General features: G+C 39.8%; 2 protein-coding genes across 14 annotated transcripts in view; one reads left to right on the top strand and one right to left on the bottom strand.

Annotated features, from left to right (window-relative positions):
• Positions 1–4,527, top strand: part of arhgap24 (Rho GTPase activating protein 24) — a 68,790-nt gene extending 64,263 nt beyond the window's left edge. For all 4 annotated transcript variants that reach the window (XM_051412113.1, XM_051412115.1, XM_051412114.1 and 1 more), the window contains 4 exons: positions 151–224; positions 310–431; positions 515–1,697; positions 2,334–4,527. In XM_051412113.1, coding sequence (XP_051268073.1) covers positions 151–224; positions 310–431; positions 515–1,697; positions 2,334–2,598 — 1,644 coding nt within the window. In that variant the 3' untranslated portion in view covers positions 2,599–4,527. The remainder of the gene's footprint in view (positions 1–150; positions 225–309; positions 432–514; positions 1,698–2,333) is intronic.
• Positions 4,528–5,785: 1,258 nt separating this feature from the next.
• The window catches only part of mapk10 (mitogen-activated protein kinase 10), a 39,165-nt gene continuing 24,594 nt past the window's right edge, over positions 5,786–20,356 (bottom strand). For 3 of the 10 annotated variants that reach the window (XM_051412121.1, XM_051412122.1, XM_051412117.1), the window contains exons 9-14: positions 18,501–18,683; positions 16,142–16,266; positions 15,256–15,282; positions 14,172–14,235; positions 13,894–13,971; positions 5,786–10,421 (exon numbers count right to left, since the gene is read on the bottom strand). In XM_051412121.1, coding sequence (XP_051268081.1) covers positions 10,279–10,421; positions 13,894–13,971; positions 14,172–14,235; positions 15,256–15,282; positions 16,142–16,266; positions 18,501–18,683 — 620 coding nt within the window. In that variant the 3' untranslated portion in view covers positions 5,786–10,278. Of the gene's footprint in view, positions 10,427–13,863; positions 13,972–14,171; positions 14,236–15,255; positions 15,283–16,141; positions 16,267–18,500; positions 18,684–20,163; positions 20,236–20,356 lie in introns of those variants that run through there. The other 7 variants (XM_051412118.1, XM_051412120.1, XM_051412124.1 and 4 more) reach the window with 7 other exon arrangements.

Below are 20,356 nucleotides of genomic sequence, written 5' to 3'. Positions count from 1 at the left end.
TTCTGTTTTTCACTGATTTTGTTTTGGTCTGTATTTGGTCTGTAGGTGTGATTTGTTATATTTCATATGCTGTAAATTACCCATTCATCATAACTTGAATTGATAGGAATTTGTTGTTTCCTGATTTTAACTTATGTAAATCCTCTGCAGGGTTTGAAGGAGTTGAGAAGGCTTGTTGAATGTCTACCTCCAGTGAACTACAACCTACTCAAGTACATCTGCAGGTATTAATTGGTTGTTAAAGTGGATGTAATTTCACATTGTGTGCATTACTGAACAGTGAAAAGATGATAGTTTCCTGTTTGCCAGATTTCTAGATGAAGTCCAGTCATATTCAGGAGTGAATAAAATGAGCGTCCAAAACTTGGCCACAGTCTTTGGGCCAAATATCTTAAGGCCGAAGGTTGAGGATCCAGTAGCTATTATGGAAGGTCAGTATTCATGCAAATCATGTCCTATTTTCTGACATTTTGTTTTAATCTTGAGCTAATGATGTGTGGTCTCATGTTGTCAGGTACTGTTCTGGTCCAGCAGCTCATGGCTGTTTTAATTGGCCGCCATGATGTGCTATTCCCTCGCGATGAGGACAGCCCCACAGCTCTCGAGCTTGTCAACAACAACATCGAACTACAGCGGCGACAAGCCACCACAACTACCTCCGCCATCACTACAGTGTCTCAGAATGCAGAGAACAACAACACGCAGGTGGTGCGGCAGTGTGTTTGGGAAGCACCTGAATCTCCTTCGCACCGCCAGCATGTTGACAACAGTGGCTCCCCACGATCAGCTAGCCCTCGTAATGGTGTCATAGGACGCTTTGACATCACCCGCAGTCCACCACTGACTGTCAAAAAGAACCCAGCTTTCAGCAAAGGCAGTGGGATCGTTACAAACGGCTCCTTCAGCTCCTCGCCCTCCTCAGACCCCAATCAAGAAAAGAGCCAGACTTTGACTGGAGGTGGAAGTTTGCCAGTGCGGCGCAGTGGGACGCTCAAAGGGTCCGGCACAAAAATGGGCACCAGTGGTGTTACCAGTGGAAGCAGCACCGGAGGGAATGGGACTGGAGCTGTGCGCATGGGCATTTCTGGCTCTGATGTGGTCACAGGGAGTCTGAACGGCCGCAATGGTCTTTGGGTACCAAATGGCTGTGTCACGTTACGCGAGAACAACAAAACACGTGACTGCTCCAATGGGGATCAAATAACCAATCAAAACCGCCTGTCCACGTATGACAATGTCCAGTTAAACCATCAGAACCTGCACCAGCAGAACCAGATCACCAACACGTGTCTGAACAGCAGCTGTGAGGACAAGCAGAGTGTAGACAGCGCCACGTGGTCCACCTCCTCCTGTGAAATCTCTCTTCCTGACAACTCCACTTCCTGTCGCTCCTCCACCACCACCTGCCCTGAACAGGACTTCTATGGAGGTCACTATGAAGACCTGGATGGACAAGCACAGGATAATGAGCCAGCCCAGTCCGGTGGAGGAGGAGAGAGGGAGGGCAGAAACAGCAACAGAGAAGGAAGTGGAGATGGAGCAGGGAGGAGCAGTCGTGGCACCAGCAGTAGTGATAATAGTGATTGTTTCACTGGTGGTAATGGAACCGGCAGTCACAGTGCTCTGCACAGCTTAGTGGCCAGTCTTAAACAGGAGATGCACAAGCAGAAGACCGAGTACGAGGCCAGGATAAAGAGGTAGGGTCTCATCTGTGAAAAATTGTTTTCTGATGACATAAGAAAGATAAATTATACCTATAGTTCTATAATTTGGCAAGCAACTTTGTATCTACATCATTATATTGTGACATATACATATCAATGAATACATACCATACACTCAGTTACCAGTTTGTTAGGTACAGTAAGGTAAAACTAACGCAGTCTAAAGCAACAGCCATGCAATAAATACAACCACTTCAACATCGACACTTCTCTAAAACGGGTTAAAAGAAATTAATATTGTAACCTTAAACCTAACTAAAAGGTATTTGTTGTAGGGCTTTTGCATTAAACTGCATGCGTTTTAGCTAGGTATACCTAATTAATTGGCCATTGGAGCGAATAACGATATCAAGAGATAATGTTACTTGTAGAAGTTAGCTATTGTTAAGTCTTACATCTTTTTAAAGTTGCTGTAACAAAACAGCACGGGATGTGGTGTGATAAACTTCTTGAAACAGAACGTCCTGTATGAAGCATTGATTGAACAGATATTCCAAACCTCCTAAACACTTGAGAAATGATGACTTAAGCCGCGGTATGAAATTCATTAAACTGATTAACTACAGCTGTTATCCACTTCTCCTGACCCTGGGTTAACCTCCTTTGCAGCTTGGAGCAGCGTAACCTGGAGCTGGAGACCGAAATGGTAAGCCTCCATGAAGAGCTGGACCAGGAGAGGAAGAAGTACACAATGGCGGAGATCAAGCTGCGCAACGCCGAGCGCGCCAAGGACGACGCTGAGCGGCGAAATCAGACGCTGCAGAAAGAGATGGAACAGTTTTTCTCCACGTTTAGTGACCTCACTGCAACTGGCACCACCACAGCCGCCGACCCCCGCCGACCAGATCATAACAGCACCATCTGGATACAGTGAAGGAAGGGGGGGATTGGGGCTGTAATGTCAGTGCAGACTGGAAACGGTTTATTATGTGATGTGAACATTACGAGGGCTCCAAACAGGATTTGGCTGCTGGTTGTAGAGGGACAGTTGGGAAGTTACATTGCAAAGGATGCAAGCATGTTTTAATTTAAGAAATAGGAGGTGTAGGGCTAATTAAAGCCACCTGTATAAAAGTACATATCACCTGGAGTGATGCCCGACTGACATTATCTGTAAATACAGCATTATTTAAACACTCTCCAACCTACTCAAAAACTGGTGGTAATCATCTGAGTGGAGCAAAGGCACAGTACACCATAGTCTACGATGATACACAGTTGTACTATTATTTTACTTTGGCTCCTAGAGCCATAATTGGACGGAAAGAAAAACATTAATGGTTATATTCAGTAACAAAAATTAGAAAATAAATACCAGCCGTGGACATGAAAACACAAAGACAATGCAAAAACTCCTCCCTATCTTAATTCACTTTTAAAATCTAACCAAAAACATGTTATTGTTCCATGTATCTCTGTATCTGCTCATGTACATAGTGGGAAACAATGCAGAAAAACACAGTGTCGTATGTATGTAAAAAGAAAAGTAATACGTAAATGTTTATCTGATATTTAAGCAAAGTTATCAACTTGTGATATTTTATATTAAGATTTTTTCCTTGCACTTACATGTTTGTTTAGTCTCTGCAAGGTGGTACTGAATGTTCTGTCGGTCAATGTGTGTACCATTTAAATTGGACAATATACTGTATATGTGCCTGTGCTTCTGTGCTGTTTCATTTACCCCATGACCAAAAAAAGAGCCTGTACTGTAAATATTTTATAGCTAATCGTAGACACTACTTGTTAGTCTGCACTGTGGTTTGACGCATATTCAGATGGATATGGCACGTATTGAGTGGATACTAATTGAGAATGTTTTATAGCTTGTAAAAATGAATTTTAAGCCTTGCACGATGGGTCATTGGCATAAGTCCCAGAAAAAATAAAAACGTCTGTCATGAATTCAGAATTTCAGGTGGCAAATTGTACTCTTCCCCCATTAACAGATGTGCTGTCACTCTATGAACGCTCTTGGGAATTACAGTTTACAGGCTGCCTCGAGCATTTGAGATTCCAGTTTTAAAAATACTCTCATGACGTCTTCTGACAATTCATCCACCTGACGAAACTGGTTTTCATCCTAACCTAGCACAGAATAATAAGCTGCAGCAAGAAAGTACCGACACAGAGTCGTGTTTGTGGGTCATAACTGTGAAAAAAGGGGATTAGAGCATCAAGTGTGTCACTATTGAGGACATTAACAGCCCGGTTGCTAGATTCAGTAGCAAGTGATGTGTGCATGATGGCGCATGAGTCCATAATGACCAGTGTACTATAAGTGAATGTCTGTAAAGTGACTGCATATTGATGAAGTCTATATGAGTGTATTTATGTAGCTTTGAACCAAATGTCTACACCCAATGTGGATTTGCTAATGGGTACAAAACAGGACACATCTGAGACATCTGAACAGACCTCAGCTGGACTTCTGTCAAAAGAAGTATACGTGTGCACAGGCCTGCTGCTGGCTACTCTTCCTCTGAAGACCAGGTCCCATTTAAACCTGCTGCTGGTCAATGCAGGACATCTGGAATGTGCACATGGAGTTTAAAAAAAGTGCCTGAACAACTGAAGGAAGGAGGGGGAGCCCGTGCTTCTCATTTTGCACCCTTCACCGGGAAGTAACAGGCTTAAGCCGAGCTGACAGTGGCACCTCGTTCTGTGAATTCCACACAAAAGAGCAGATTATGGACACAGATGGAGAGGAGGACTGGGATAGTGGAATATTTTCATGACATGATACTTGATACACAAAATAACTTCAAAAAAATGATATGAATAAAAATGCATTTTCATGTGAGTCCTTTTGTTATTTACTTTTTGAGTGTGTCTTTCAAGGTCGAAACATTTTGTATTTAACACGTGTGGAGAAGATACAAAATTTGTCCAAAACAGTACGATTTTATTCTTGTGGATTAATATTCTAGTAGATTCTTTGTGATAATGAAGTATTTGGCATGAGATGACCCTGAGATTTATAACATCTTAAACAGTATTTTATGAGAATTTGTTATCAGCCCAAAAAGTCCCAAAAATGTTATTGACTGAAACAGCCCGTAAAAACATTACAACTGCAACTTAAAAATATCCTGTTATACACAATTTTAGATCTCAATATTGATTCATCATTTTCTGAAAAAAACAACTTGAAATGTTAGTTTTAAAGGTTAGTAGATCAAATAACCACACAGGAGAGGTCCAGTATGTAGCATTTAAGAGGCTCTTTGGGCAGAAATGGGATATAATTCCATAGGTATGTTTTCAAGAGTGTATAATCACCTGAATATACGTGTTTTTGTTACCTTTGAATGAGTCATTTTTATCTACAGATGCTGAGGGTTAGGGGTTAGTACAGTAGCACAGAATGAACTAACCGAACACTGGCTGTAGATGGGGCCTTTTTGCAAGTTTCACAGCCACCGTAGTTTCTCCTACACAATTCACAGCCCGTTCTCATTCCCAGGTCTTCAAATACAGACATAAAAAGTTAGTTGCAATCTGCAACTTCACCGCTAGATGCCACTAAATCCTGCATACTGGACCTTTAAATGCCTGCCAGTCCTGAATACTTATATACTAATATACTAATATACTAATACAAATAATCATATACATATCCAATACTGCCAAAAAGTAGTCCTGCTCATGGTCTTATATAATGGTTTATGTACCACGGTTAAAAAAGATACAGCAAACTCAGTGGCAGGAAACTGATTAATATAATCTTGTGGTGTATATATTCATATTTCCTGTAATATGAAACCTCTGAAGTGGTAAAATGTGCCCTTGCTTTCATCCAGCACCACCAGGCAACCTATTTTGTACTCATTCTGCCTGATAACTTGCTAATGGATGCCAGTCTTTAGATTGTGTGTCCACCAGAACTGAGAGAGCCTGAAACTTAATTAGAGTCTGTGTAGGTGGGACTCAGCGTCACTGTGACAGTTTGGACAGATGGTTGTTATTGAGACGAAGACCAGAAACACTATAGGCACATAGAGAGCGAACATATTGAACTGCAAATTACTGGTTGTAAAAGAAATAAAGAAACAGCATAGTCCAAGATCAAAGGTTTTGTTTATTTTCAATCACATACATATACTATTTTTACATACACAGTTCCTTTAAAATGTTGTGTTTACAGTAACAGCTTTCAGTAATTTTTTTCTTTTTCTTTTGCATTTGTTTTGACTTTATTTGAAACGCTATAGCCTGAAGCTTTGAGATCAGCGTGAAACAGATACAATTTCTTTTTTTTCTTTTTTCAACCTGACAATGTCAAAAAGAATGATTTATTAAAACAGCACGGAGTAAAAGAAACAAGAGAGAAGGAATCATAAAAGAAACAAAGAACAACATCACCTGATTCAGATGAGCTATACAGGGTTTCATCATTGTAGAGTTCCACATTTCAGTCCACAGTTAAGACTCTTAACATTTTAGCATCACCTGACCCTTGCAGTAGCTTGCCTCCCTGTCTGAGTGCAATAAAGTGTTTATTGCATTGTTGGATTGTTGTTATTTACAATATGATTTGAAAATAAGAAATGAAAATCAATAAACTGGGGATCACAAGTACTGAGTCCAAAGATTTTATGTTGGCACAGCTGAGTACAAGATGTATCCTAACTTGTGACACATATTTCATATTGGCAATAGTCAAACATCTTCAGATAACAAATAAGACATGAATTTGGCTAATTCTGAATCCACAAGAGATCGTTTTTTTAAGTCCCTTGTGACAAAAAATAGGAGCAGGATTGGTAGTTGACACATTTCTAATTCTAAGGTGAATATACACATGAACTACATCCAAACACATGACTGTACCAACTCCCCATCAAACATTCTGGAAAGCGATCCCACAAACGCCATGATCTTGTATTGAAAGAAGGATCTTTAAATAATCTGTCCAGATGCCAAATCACATCTTCCAATTCAACCTTACAGACAGTTTGTGTTCAATGCTGGTTAATTTGAAATCACACACACACACACACACACACACACACACACACACACACACACACACACACACACACACACAACACACACACACACACACACACACACACACTGATGACAAAGCAGAGCAGCAATGACGTGAGTGGAACAACTCATTTCTACATTCAGTGCCGACAACCCAGCTGTTTCTGTGTTAGAATCACGTCTGCTTCCTAATCAAGCACCTTTTTATTACAACAGAATTGTCTGGAGGGAAGTCTTATAAAAAAGATCACATTCAGAGACATTAAAAAAAAAAAAAAAAAAGGTTTTAGTATTTGTACTCAGTGACCAGGACATGGTAATGGGGTGGTTAAAAATGCCCTGTAGAATAACTGCAACAGTACTGTGAGTATTTGTGGTGTAGGAGTCGACTCAAACACGGGACCCCGTTGTGAGAAATTCATGTGAACATTTTCAAAACACAAAAAATGTCAAAGTTGCACCCTGTTTTTGAAGGATTGCCCTGGCCAGACCCTGAACAGAAAGCCAAGTTAGCCGTAGCTTATTCTGGAGATGCCGCCCTCAGTTACCCTCTTAGCTCTGTGAACGTGCTGTAAGTCTGTGTGTGGTTCACTGTACACAAGCCACAGGCAGAGCGAGTGTTAACAAAGTGGCTATTGGAGGTTATGTATACAATTCTGGGAGAAGGATTGTATTATACAGTGACTGGGTGCTTTAGTTAGACTCCATGCAAAAAGTAAACCCCTGTGCTGTAGCAGAGATACCGTTATACTGTCAAATGACGTGTTAGGAAACAAATATGTAAACAGTGCAGTCACCACATCTCCTCGAGGATGTTTTAAAAATGTCATGACTGGGACTGGACCTTTACTCTAAACTAGTGGACGTATGAGCCATGCAATTTCCGTAAGTAAGAAATATGGTGATAGTCATAGGAATTGTTGTAAATGGCGTTTTGACGTGCTGGAAGCAAACACAGACGTCCCCATTTGCTTCATTAAGGGACAGAGAAAGCATCCTTGAGTAGGTCCTTTGTCTAGAAACCTTATGTATTTTTCTATTTTACCTGAATGTCGAGTGATAAAACACTATGAGACAGGTAATCCAATTTATTATGCATGCTATGCATAAAGTAATCTGTTTGTTATGTTCACACAAACACAGCTTACATGTCCTAAAATGTCAATCCAACAGCAGAATTATTAAAAGAGAAATAATTTCTTTGCTTGTAAGATATGATCTTTTTGCCCATAAACCCACCAAACCTGCGCAAGAACATGAAAAATGAGAATTCCTTTTTCTCATTCACTTCTAACAAAGAATAAATAACATATACACAAATAAAACACTAATAGGTCACCTACTTAGTTTTCAAGTTGTATTTTATCTAAAGCGTGAAAAGAAAGCTGTAGTAACACTTTAATTACAATCAAGAATTGCATTCACAACTGCAGCTAAAATGTTGTTGTGAGTAGTGAAAATATAGTTCATAGCCTTGGTTGTGGGTGCTTTATTGTATGTAGGTGAGGACTTTCTCTCCTCTGATTCCAGTCTTCCAAACATACTGTACATCTTTTTAAATGTTTCTTTCTTCAAATTTAAAAGAGAGCAAAAGAAAGAGCTGCCAAGCCTTTGCCAAGTTCAATGCAAACAATGCATGTGTTTGTGTGTCAGCTAGTGTCCCAGTTTGAGAAAATGTGGTCACACTATTTTATGGAGAATCAGTTTGAAGGAGAAATTAAAATAAATCAACATGAAAAATGGCAGAAAAGCTTTCATGTTGTGTAAAAACGAGCATAAGCATTACTTTAAGCCATAGAATCTGACGAAAGCCATTTCATTTCACACCACAAACGCTCACTGTCACTGGCTGAAACCTGAAGTCAAAGCGCCAACATCTGGCCAAACACAGCTTTTTAGTTTCCTTAAATGTTTCCACCACATTTCCACTTGGGGAGTCGGATAGTTTTAAGGCAGAAAAAGAAGAAGCAGAGGGGAAAATACCAAAAATAATATAATTTCTGCACTTGCAATGCTTCATTCCAAAAAGGCACTTGCCATATTCAGTTTCCATCGATAAAAATAAATTAATGAATAAATAAATCTTCCTGCTAAGAAATAATGTACTTAACTGTTGGGGGGTCCTCTATCCAGTTCATTTTTTATGAGTTTTTGTATACTGCTCATGAGTTTACTTCAGAACAAAATGTCACGAGGTTAACACTCATCGCCCGCCTTTAAACTACCAACTGCATAATTTGTATCTCTTTCTAAAAGCCTTCTGTGTTTCAATCAAATAAATAAGAATAGTCTCTCTGTGTGGTAACACCACAGTCAAACAGACCAACTTCCTGTGCCTATGAGGGGTTAATGGTACACAATGACATGCAGGGCCGTGGGCCAGCCCGTGGGGTGGAGGAGGGACCGATCATACACTGCCAGGAGAAATAAAAGGGACATTACACACAAATCAGACTTTTTAAACTCCTTATAGGTAGAAGTCTGTGCACAATCAAAATAATTCACTCTACTGAGTGTACTGACCCTTTAAGTCCCGAACTCAGCCCTGACATTTACTAATGTCTTAATGGCTTGCCTGTTGTTAACAAACACACACACACACACGCACACACACACTCACTCACTCACTCACTCACTCACTCACTCACACAGTCCTATCCAGTGACCAGACCCCCCATGTCTGGAGTTAGTTTACATCGTATATAAACAAAAGTCTCTATAAAGACTCATTTTAGCATACAGTGAGATTAGCATTGTTTTAAATCTAACCATGCAGGACTACAGCGATAGGCAGGGGCAACTGAGGTGGAAAGCAGTGATGTGGCAAGGTGCGCTAGTCAGAAAAAAAAAAAACTCCCAGTGTACTGGCCGTCAGTCCCACTCTGTGTGCCCTTCAGCTGTACAGAATTACATTATTTACAAGTAGTGCAGGGAGTGCCGCGCTGCGTGAGAGCGACTACATGTCCCTGCAGAATAACCACATAAAAACACACAAATCAGGCAACCTTACATTGGGGATTGTGTTGGGTGGGGACGTCTAAGACAAAGCCTAGAGGTTAAAATACAGCAGTGTCGTCACATAAGGGTTGGATAAAGGGGAAAAGGAGAATGAAGTTTGTATTGTACAGTAGTGATGAGCAAAATGGCAGCCCACCTTGCCACAATGATTGGAGCATAAATGCTTTTGTAAGGATTTGGGAGACCAGCAGCCGGCCAATATGCACTTTACAGGAGATGCAAGTCTAAGCATTTGGTCATTTTTGTTTGGATGCCATATACAAGATATGTGGGGTAATATAAGCAAAGCAACTAGAGGATCATTAACATATATCTCAGCTCATTTACTCATTTATTTTTCAGTTTAAATACCACTGCTGTTTTTGAATGACAATGCACAGGCTTTAGATTTCATCATTTCAGATTCTGTTTCCATAACTCATGTTTTTGTTCTTAATATATTCATTTTGATCTTTACTCTTTTTTTAAAGTATTTTCCATTGGTCATTTCGGGGTGGGTTCTTCACCTTCGGAAGAACATGGGGTTGCGCAGGCAGGCCGCTAGTCACCTGCAACACCCCAGGGGTCCTGCAGAGGTCTCCAGGCTGCTGTCAGTGTCTGATGCCAGGGTCTGGTCGGTGGACATGGAGGAGATGTCGTTTATGGAGGAGGAGGGAGGGAGGCTCTCGCTGCTGTTCACGGCTGCACCTGTGCTAAGGGAATCAACAGCAGCAGGGGGTTACAACGTAAAAGAGTCCTGGCAAAGACAGGTGCAGAAATACAACCAGAAGAGATGTTTTCTAAGTGTTGAATATAGCTGAATTTGTTTCTCTGACATCGACAACATCAACAACAGCTGTGGGACACCACAATCACAGTGTGTCTATGATGAGACAGGGGTAAGTGAGGTTTGAGTCCAATGAATTTTACAGGAAATATCGTCCAAGGCTGCGGTGTTTCATCCATAAGAGTGGACGCGCCAGCAAGTAGTTGCTTGACAGCATTTTAGTATAAACCCAGACATGGTTAGGATTTAATGGCATAAGTAAACTTATTTTGTTTTAATGCCATAAACATGCGTTGGTATGACAATATTTATGATTTATGTATCACAAAAGGACTACGGCTATGGCTTGCTCAGGCATTCTCCCTGTTTTTTAAATAACAATCAGATTTTCTCATATTGATCTTGTTTTGAAGTCAAAGGCAGAAGCAGCAGCAAGAAATATTTTGAGATTTCATTAAAGAACTCTTAGTTCAGTCTGCTCAGCTGCTATGCTGTCTTTAGTAATGCGATTAAGACTCCATTGAATACCCTAAAGGTCTCTGTTTGATGATTTTCTTGCATGATTTTCATCCAGGTACAGAAAGAGTCAGTCTTTCTGTACCTGGATTGGATTTGTCTATAAAAGTGAGAGGTTTCTAACAGTGCTGGAGGTTTGGAGGCTGACACATCCCTTCAATGCTGTGTGGATCTGGGGACTAATCTTGGGCTAGCAGACAAGGGCGTTAATCTCAATTTTCAAAAGGAAGGAACAGAAGGTATCAAGGAACCCCACTGCTCAACTTCTGTGTGTTTGGGCAGCACTTTCATCAAATCCTCAGTGAGTGGGTTTTCTGTTTATCAACAAATCAATAAAAAGATGTGCAGCCTCAATATGCCAGGGGAGTTGAAAGAGTAGCGCCAGATTAAAAAGGATAAGGATGGGAATATAAGGGTATTGCCAATAAGAGGACATCGCTAAAACAACTGCTTTTACTTCCAAGCAGTAGTCCTGTAATTTCTACAGAGGACATGTACAGTGCAGGCAAACTATAAATCCTGCCTGTTCCCTGTGGGAGGTAATTGCTTAATGGAGACTGGTGGGTACTTCAGCTGACCCAAAATAAAAAAAACAGAGAACAAAGCAGGATTAATGGCTGGCATTAATTCCAGCAGTCACTTCACTTGCTTTACTTACAGTAAATACATCAAAAATATCTGTTAAAAGTCACCATGTGGGTGCAGCATAAGTTTAAATCTTGAAAGATGACTTGAGCATAAATCTAGCAGTTATAAGAAGGATTACTAAAATGGAAGATTAATTAAGCTTTTCAAATCATAAATTAATTAATCTCGGGAGAAACTCTAGCAGAAGTTGTGATGTGAGGTTACAACTCTTGCCGTGCGCTGCTTTGGCTCTTCTAATAAAGTCTAAACCATCTTGTACTGTACAGCCGCCCTCTGCACTCAGTGAACTTATCCATCCTTTGATATCTCCAGAGACATAAAAGGCTCATGTGAGTTACAGAATGATCGTGAATGTGTTTATAACCTCTCATTGAACAGCCACGTCAAAATCTGTCACACAGTCATGCTTCTTTCAACTAAAGAAAATCTGCAAGATTAAGCCATTTCTCTCAACCAAATCTCAAATCTGGAAACATTCATGCTTTTATTTCATCTCGCCTAGATTATTGCAACTCCCTTTCCTCCGTCTGCAGCAGAAATCCCCTCTTCTCTTTACAGTTGATTTAAAATGCAGCCGCCAGGATTTTAACAGGTACCAGAAAACGAGAACACATTACAGCTATATATCCTTTCATCTCTGCACTGGCTGCCTGTTGGTTTTAGAGTAGATTTTAACATTTTAATAAACACTTTTAAGGCATGAAATGGGCTGGCCCCAAGCTATAGTTCGGACCTTTTAATCTTTTAATAACGATGTGCCTCCATATATGCAGCTCTCCTGGTGGTTCCAAAAACAAGATTAAAAAACAAAGAGATTTTCCATCAGAGCCCCCAAACTGTGGAACAGCCTACCAGAGGAGATCAGGATGGCAAATTCTCTCACTGCTTTTGAATCTCTTCTTAAAACTTATTATAGTCTTGCCTTTCTGTTATCCTTTTTTCTAACTTTTTCTTTTCTTTTATTATATGATTTTGCCTTTCGTTTACTTCTTTTCTTGTAAATGACTAGATGTCATAGTAAATGAGGGTCGGCCCTCAATGATCTCTCCAATATAAGTAAAACTTGAATGAATGAATGCAAAAAATTTGCAAAACAAATTCTGTAGCACCGGCCTGTCAATATCTCCATAAATACAGCATTAAAGCCTGATTCTGAGGCATCGTGTGTTCTCAACTCTTCTGTTTTCCTGCTGCAGTAAAACCCTGCAGCATGTCTGCTACACTCAGACACTATAGGCCAGCCCATCTGCTTAATTACTACTGGATAGCAAAAAAAAAGAAGAAAGATGGTGGTGATGAATGTGTGAGACAGAGTGAGAAAAAGAAGCAGCTGTTGCTGCGTTAATGTGTATGTGTTAAAGTCATCATATGAGCTCTTACTGACTGTAATATCTAAAGTCTAATTTTTCTTTTGTAATATTTCAGCTTACAGATACACTTTAAGCTTAAAGTTGTCTAAGATAGTATTATTTGCTATTTTTTGGCAAAAAGCAGAGCAGAAGGATTTTAAGCTTTCCACAAGAACAGGGTTTCTACACTGATTGGTCCCTAAGGAGAGTATGGTGAGAGACAACGCCTAGACTTCATTGGATGCACATTCACTTCACTTCCTGTTAACATGAGCAGATGCTACTGTCTCTGCAGGATTTAGTTTCAGTTTGCTTTTCTAATCTTCAAAATTCACCTGTGTATTTTTTTTTTTTCGTTGTTGTTTTTTTAATGGAGAATGGCTGTTATTTTTAATTGCTATTTTCCACATGGATCACAGTGAAGTCTGGGTGGCCTGGTCAGTGTGCTACCATGACTCCATACTGCCTCTCTGTGGCAAAGTGTGGGAACAGCACTTTGGTCCTTTGCAGAGAACAGAACAGTATGAGACGTCAGCTGCAGCTGAGGACCGAGATTTCCTGTGATGGACCCCAAAGGACCCAAATCTTAAGTCAAGACATGTTATACATATAAATACACACACTCATAAAAGTACACACATTATCTGCTATTAAATATTGTGCACTATGAGGCAATCTTAGCAATTACTGATTAGCTGTCCTACAACGCCATTTAACAAATACAATTGGCACGACACTGCACAACATTTAACTTATTTAAAAACAGGAGATGCAGGAGACAGAGACACATGGTCAACAACACGATGGGTTTATCTATTTACTCCAGTAAGGTTATAGTAAATTCACTTACAGAGCGATTAGGGTTATGCACTGAGAGTACCTGAAGGTGAAGGCTGTCCCTTCACAACGCCATTCTTCGTTCTCTCCTCAAAGTTCATCACCTCTTTGTAGATAAGTTCTGCAGAGGAGGAGAGAAAGTCATTAAAACATGCAAAGTGGTAAAACATATACATATACATATAAAAGGCAAGGACTTATTTGTGCCTTTTGTTCCCTGGACTATTTAATGACTGAAACAAACAGCACAAAGAAAACACAAATATAAATACAAGAAAATGTTTATTTTTGTGTGTTAATGTACAATAATGTAATTCTTACCTTTCCATTCATCAATGGAGTGTTCTCTTTCATCCAGCTGCTTGTCATAGATTTGAGGTGGAGGCTAAAGGAAAGAGAGTACAGCCATTTTAGCTAACAACCCACTCAACAAGATTTAAATGAAATTTAGATGGCTGATATCACTGGGTATCGCCAGGTGGAATAAACAACTGTAGATACAAGATTTGACAAGTTTACATAATGATGCATCAAATTTGGCAACATGAAATTGTTGACTAATAAATAAAAAAATATGGGGATAAAAAAATAAAATATCTGAACATGAGAAACACCATCTATTAACTGACACTTTAACATGTACTGTATGTACACAAATACATGCTGGGGTACAAAGTAGCAGCACATGTAGATTATGAAGAAACTAAATCATGTAAATGAAGGAAAATAAAATGTATTTAACCGTAATCACATAAAAATGGTGTTTTGTTTACATAATTGGAACATCAACACATTGTTTGTCCTCACACGCATATATATTACAATACTTCAAAACTTGAAATAGGATTAAACAACTGAGAGACAGTGAGATAAGAACAAATCTGGTGGGTTGTCCAAGCTAAAGTGCCAATGCCCTTCTCCCATAGGACTGTCATTTCATCTAACAGGACACAAATATGCTGTCCGGCACCCAGTCAACCCTTCTTATCATCACTCATTCATAGTGATCCTGCCCCAGACTCTGACACCATAATCTCCCTGCAGGTGACAGGACCACCCATAAACCTCTCTGACGTGAACTTGGAGGGACAGCGTTGAGCAAAAGACAGAAGTGAGACAAACAAACAGGAGTACAGGAGTTCAATTCACAGCTTATTAACAGCCTAAAGGTTGCTTACATGCAGCCCTGTGGACATAGCTGCAGCCCTTTTACCTGCAGCTACACACTAATGACATTTCAGTACAATGCCATATGCAGATTGTATTTCATTCTCTATAACATGTTTATTATAAAGGTTTTTAATTATACTCAGTGATTGACAGTGCTCACTCCTTTAATTGACACTCTTTACAAACAAAGGTCCCGTTGAATATTTCTCTTTGATGTAGGGCGGTTGTTATTTACCATGGATATTTGGATGAGATCTCTGGCCTTCATCAGCATGAGATGACATTAGAGAAAGGGAAAACAGCAGAAAATGTGTTGAAATGCCATTCACAGCCATATCATACATACCACATCAACTCTAACATCAATATCATCATTAAAACCATCAGCAACTAGACAACTTAGACAAGTGCACAAGTCATGAAATCCTCTAAAAATGATTAATAACTACAATGGAGGTGTGTCATGTGGCGTCTTTACAAAAGCTACTGTTAACCAGTGGGATATTTCACGGAGTAAACAATAATTTCTGGTCATGCACTCATTAGTGTATTGCTGCAAGTAGAAGTGGTATCTGTACAACTTTATGGAGCTGCAGATGGCTTTTTCCCAATCTCCTTGTCACCTCATACTAATGAGGCGCTGATGAAGAAATTAGACTTCACCAAATAAACCAGAAACACCACCACTCTTATTACAAAACAGAACAATGCACTAAGTCACTCTTTTATAAGTAGCAGCAAGAATTGACTTTGTTTAATTGGGGGATATTTTAAGGAATCTAAAAACTATTAAAGTTCAAAACTAAAGTAAAAAAAATAAGTGAGATAAAAATGAAAATGAGATGCAAACCAAAAATTTAAAACACAATCATAAATGCGCTGATGCAGCAATATTCACTGATACAGAGTATACTGTTAAAAACTGATATCCGTGTTATAAATCACTATAATTGCTTTTGTTTAAAAAATTAAAAAATAAAATTAGGGGAGTCATCCATCATCATTATATTCTGTGCGCCAATGCAAATATAAAGTAAACAGTGCTGACCATTTAAAGACAGGAGGAGAGGATTGAGCTCGGGATAGTAATCAATATACAGCTCTGCCAAAGGCCTACTCACCGCCTCCACCTCAGCTGGATCATACCACACGTTGATGTAGGGGTGCTGTAAGGCCTCATCCACCGATATCCGTTTAGCGGGATCGATGATTAGCATCTTAGACAGCAGGTCTCTGGCCTGGCTAGCTGTGGTTTGGAAAAATAAACATTTATTTATCTGGTTGAGATCATAAGGCGAGAAAATATTCCCCTCGCAATCACTATGCCGAGGGGAAATGGAAACACAATAAAAAGCAGACAGGGAGGAAAAGAGAGAGGGAGAAATTGCAGGGATTAAAGAGAATAATAAACAGCAGCAGCTTGTCAATGGAAACCAGAATCTCACAAAGCCTCAATCACATGTGGGTTAGGATATAAACAGACCACTTGTTCTGGAAAACAGTATTCTGACTACTTGTTATTATGATTTATGTGGGCAAAACTGATCATATGTATGTAGTGCAAAATTCTGCACCAACCATCCAAAACTCTCTTCCTTTTTTCATCTAACTGAATTTCACAACTCTGGCGTGTCCCATATTCTACTGTTTATTTCTGATTAATGCAAAATTCAGTTCTTGGCACCATTTGTTAAAGGCTGATTCAATCAACTTCTTCTGAAATAATACTGAAATCTTGCGCTCATTGGTGTCTTTCTAAATCTAGGACATCAGTATATAAAAAAGCAACTGTATTTTATAAAACATTTGGCTTCTCAACATACAAAAACGCCGTCAGTTGGTCAGTCTCTCTACCCTCAGGCCCTCTTGGACTGATCTGAAATCGAGAACCCTTTAACCACACACCATCCCTCTCCTACACACACTGACCCCACTATAAATAGCTCTATAGCAGGAAACGACTGAAGAAACTGAACTGAGAACAGAAGAAGACAGATGAGACAGGCGCACCGTCTGCATTTTGCCTCAGCACCGACATGTCGATAACAAAAGGATGGTAAATCTGTAAAATGACTCCTCCATCGTGCTCCTTCCACCCTCCACCCTCCCTTCCCTTCTTTTCATCCTACAGTACTTTCTGTCTGCCTCTTCCTCCTACATTTCAAAAATACCAAAGCCCAAAGGATGTCTGCCTCAGTTCCTACCTGTGGCAGAACAAAACATACAAAACAGCGGCACTTCAACCCGGTCTCACACCCTTCCCACTCTCTCTATGGGTGCATTTCCTTTAACACTCTCACTCCACCGGGGAGCAGCCAGAATACAAAAGTGATTCATGAGAATTTTACCAGACAGGGGCTTTGATGGAGGAGCGGGGAAACAGAAAAGGCACATTTTGCTATAGCTCATTGGAGGGAATTTCCACTTTTTAAAACGCTGTGAAGACAGATTACACTTTTCAGCTGAGACAGACACAAAGAAATGATGTCTTGGTTAAACTTCTGCATAAGACTAGATTGAATTCACAGGGGCTCACAGAATGGAGCTCATAAAAATATGTTAGTGAATGTGTTCCAGTTTTATACGGAGACCCAAAGGTGTAAAATAAAAGTTTGAGGTAAAAGTTGACCTGAGTCAAAGTTGTATTCGCTATATATCAAAAAAGAGTCCACAGACACCCTAGTGCTTTGAGCTAAATGGTGGTGTAATGTTCATCATCTTAGAGTGTTAGCATGCTAGCATTTGCTAATAAGCACTAATCACAAACCTCATCTGAGGCTAATGGGAATGTCTTTATTTTTGCAGATATTTAGTCGAAAACTTTTGACCTGATAACCAAAAGCGAAAAAATTAAGGGATCACCAAAGCTGCCATAATTCATCCTGAGGGGCATATAGATGTCTGTTACAAATCCATCCAATAGTTGTGGTAACATTTTACTAATATCTCGAGTGACAATGCAACATTACTCGGCAATAACTGCTTTCCTGTCAAAGTTTCAAGTGCTGTGAAGCAGAGGTAGTCAAGACCGCCCCAAGACTATATAATTTATTGAATCATTTAATGGACAGAAATCACATTTCTATTATGATGTATAGCGGGCATTATGATTTTAACAGCATCTCCCCAGTACTCAGTCAAGTTGTAAAAACTTGTTTTTATAGTTGCCCTGTCAAAATATAATCTTGTGATTAACGTGAGTGTAAATTATGGCCTATGTGAGCAATAAAGTGTAAATTTTTATATCTTATGTAATTAACAAAGAACTTGAGTGATATTATGGTTAAGGTAATTACTTTTTTGTTAGATCCTCCAGGAAATACTGCAGAGCTATACATGCAGAGGTTTTAAATTCAAATAATCAATCAGTAAAATAGAGGACAGTGGACAATTACATGCATGACAATACCTCACAAACACATCACTGCATTCTCATTAAATGGCTAAAATACACTTCATTCGTACGCTTCAAGTCCTCACCTTTGAGTTTGTTGTGCTCAGAGTCAGCAGGGAAAAGGCAGTCGGGGAAGAGCTTGGGAAAGGTGAGGCCTGCATACTTTGGCCGGTTCTCGACATAGTTCCTCACTGTGGGCTGAAGCTTCTTCATGAACTCTGGTGAGGGTGTGCCCAGCTGCTCAATCACCTTGTTCCACTGGTCAATGTCTGGTGTGGTGGGTTAGGATTAAGGGAAACACACATGGAATATGCAGCATCCAGTATGCCTCTGTGTCCACTCAGGTACTACTCTCACATAATACTGTAATGTGTATTTAGGACAAGAAAAAATTATATTTGATTTACTCATAAAAGGTTGGACATATGATAATGGAGGTCATGTGACCAAAGAGAATAAAGAAAAATAAATAAAGAGTATCATCACCAAGTTATTTAAAGTATTTCTGATCTCAGAGCAGCTTAGAGTCCCATCTAAGCATCCGTGTGAAATGACAAAAGGTTGAAGTTTGACTTAAGTGAAATAAGATCATTTTTAGAATTATAGGCCCCAATATGCATCCATTCCATATTTCGCAATATTTTTTAATACATATAATTAAAATTCACTCTCCTTCCTTCTACTTCAGTCTCCAGTTTTGTAGGAATTAGTATTATTGGCTGCTTCTTAGAACGCATAATCTCTCAAGTGATCCCTTGTTCTTTTATATCTGCTTAAAATACATGAAATACCCAGAGTGTGAACTATACCATGGCTTTTTGGGGACCTTCCTCTCAGAGGAGAGGACTGACTGACTCATCGACTGCAGAGTAATGAATAATGGTGGGACTAAGAAAGTTTGTTTTTTTCTGATGTTTGACTTTAAAGTGAGTGAAGTTTATAATAATATTCCGCTACACTTCAGTGGTGATGGCAAGAATACCATGAACGCCGGTATCTTTATCAAAGTGAATTAAATCACCCTCATGCATGAATTATACATCAATAATAGCCTAATTTTACCCATGAACCATGATGGTTAAGATACATAAAGAGAAAAAGCACATTGTCAATATTTTATAGACGTCGCAAAATTTAAAAATGACGTTTTCAGGGGAGTTCATGTCCTATTAAGAGAAGCCGAGTTGCTTACCGAAGAATCTGGAATTGAGTCATAAAGATTGTGGTTTTTAAATGTGTACTGTGTGTTTGTGTGTGGAAATATGGTTGTAGGGTGTGTCAGCTTGTGTTTCCCCTCCTTGTTGATGATGAATATTTCCTCCCTTACCCCTCCAAACACTCTGAATTACCCCCTCCCCATGTTCTCACAGAGGGTGCCAGTTGAGGCAGTTAGCTGCCAGGCCCACCAGAGATCCCCATTACTTCATCTTGCTGGAACGCACCACACACTTCCACCTCCTTTTTGTCTCCATTGCACACTGGCTCTGATCCACACAGTGCTCAGTGGGGCATTTTTTTCCTCCACTAAGGTCCTTACCCATGGCTCTTTGGCAAGTTGTTGGATTAACTCGGACAGCTAGAGGTGTTTTTCCACAGTGTGTCAGTACCAAAATGCCTGATGCTCCACTGTGAAACACGGCATCGTGCACCTGAACGCAACTGCTCACAAGACCCTCTGTTGGGTTTCTATGAAATTTATGTTGTGAATGTGAAACACAGTGAGGGAGCGGCGGGAGGTCAGAAGGATACGGTCAGTCCCAGGGAACAGCACTGTCCCTCTTATCACCTCTCCAAAGATGCAGCCGACTGACCACATGTCCACTGGGGTCCACACACACACACACACACACACACACACACACACACACACGCACAGGTACACACACACACTTGGATTACCAACATCTATCAAAAATCACACTTCCAGCCCCTAAATGACTTA

The sequence above is a fragment of the Dicentrarchus labrax genome, unplaced genomic scaffold (genome assembly GCF_905237075.1).
Source record: "Dicentrarchus labrax unplaced genomic scaffold, dlabrax2021, whole genome shotgun sequence".
NCBI classification, from domain to species: Eukaryota; Metazoa; Chordata; class Actinopteri; family Moronidae; genus Dicentrarchus; species Dicentrarchus labrax.
The sequence above is the reverse complement of the archived record's forward strand: the minus strand, read 5'-3'. Positions and strand labels throughout refer to the sequence as shown.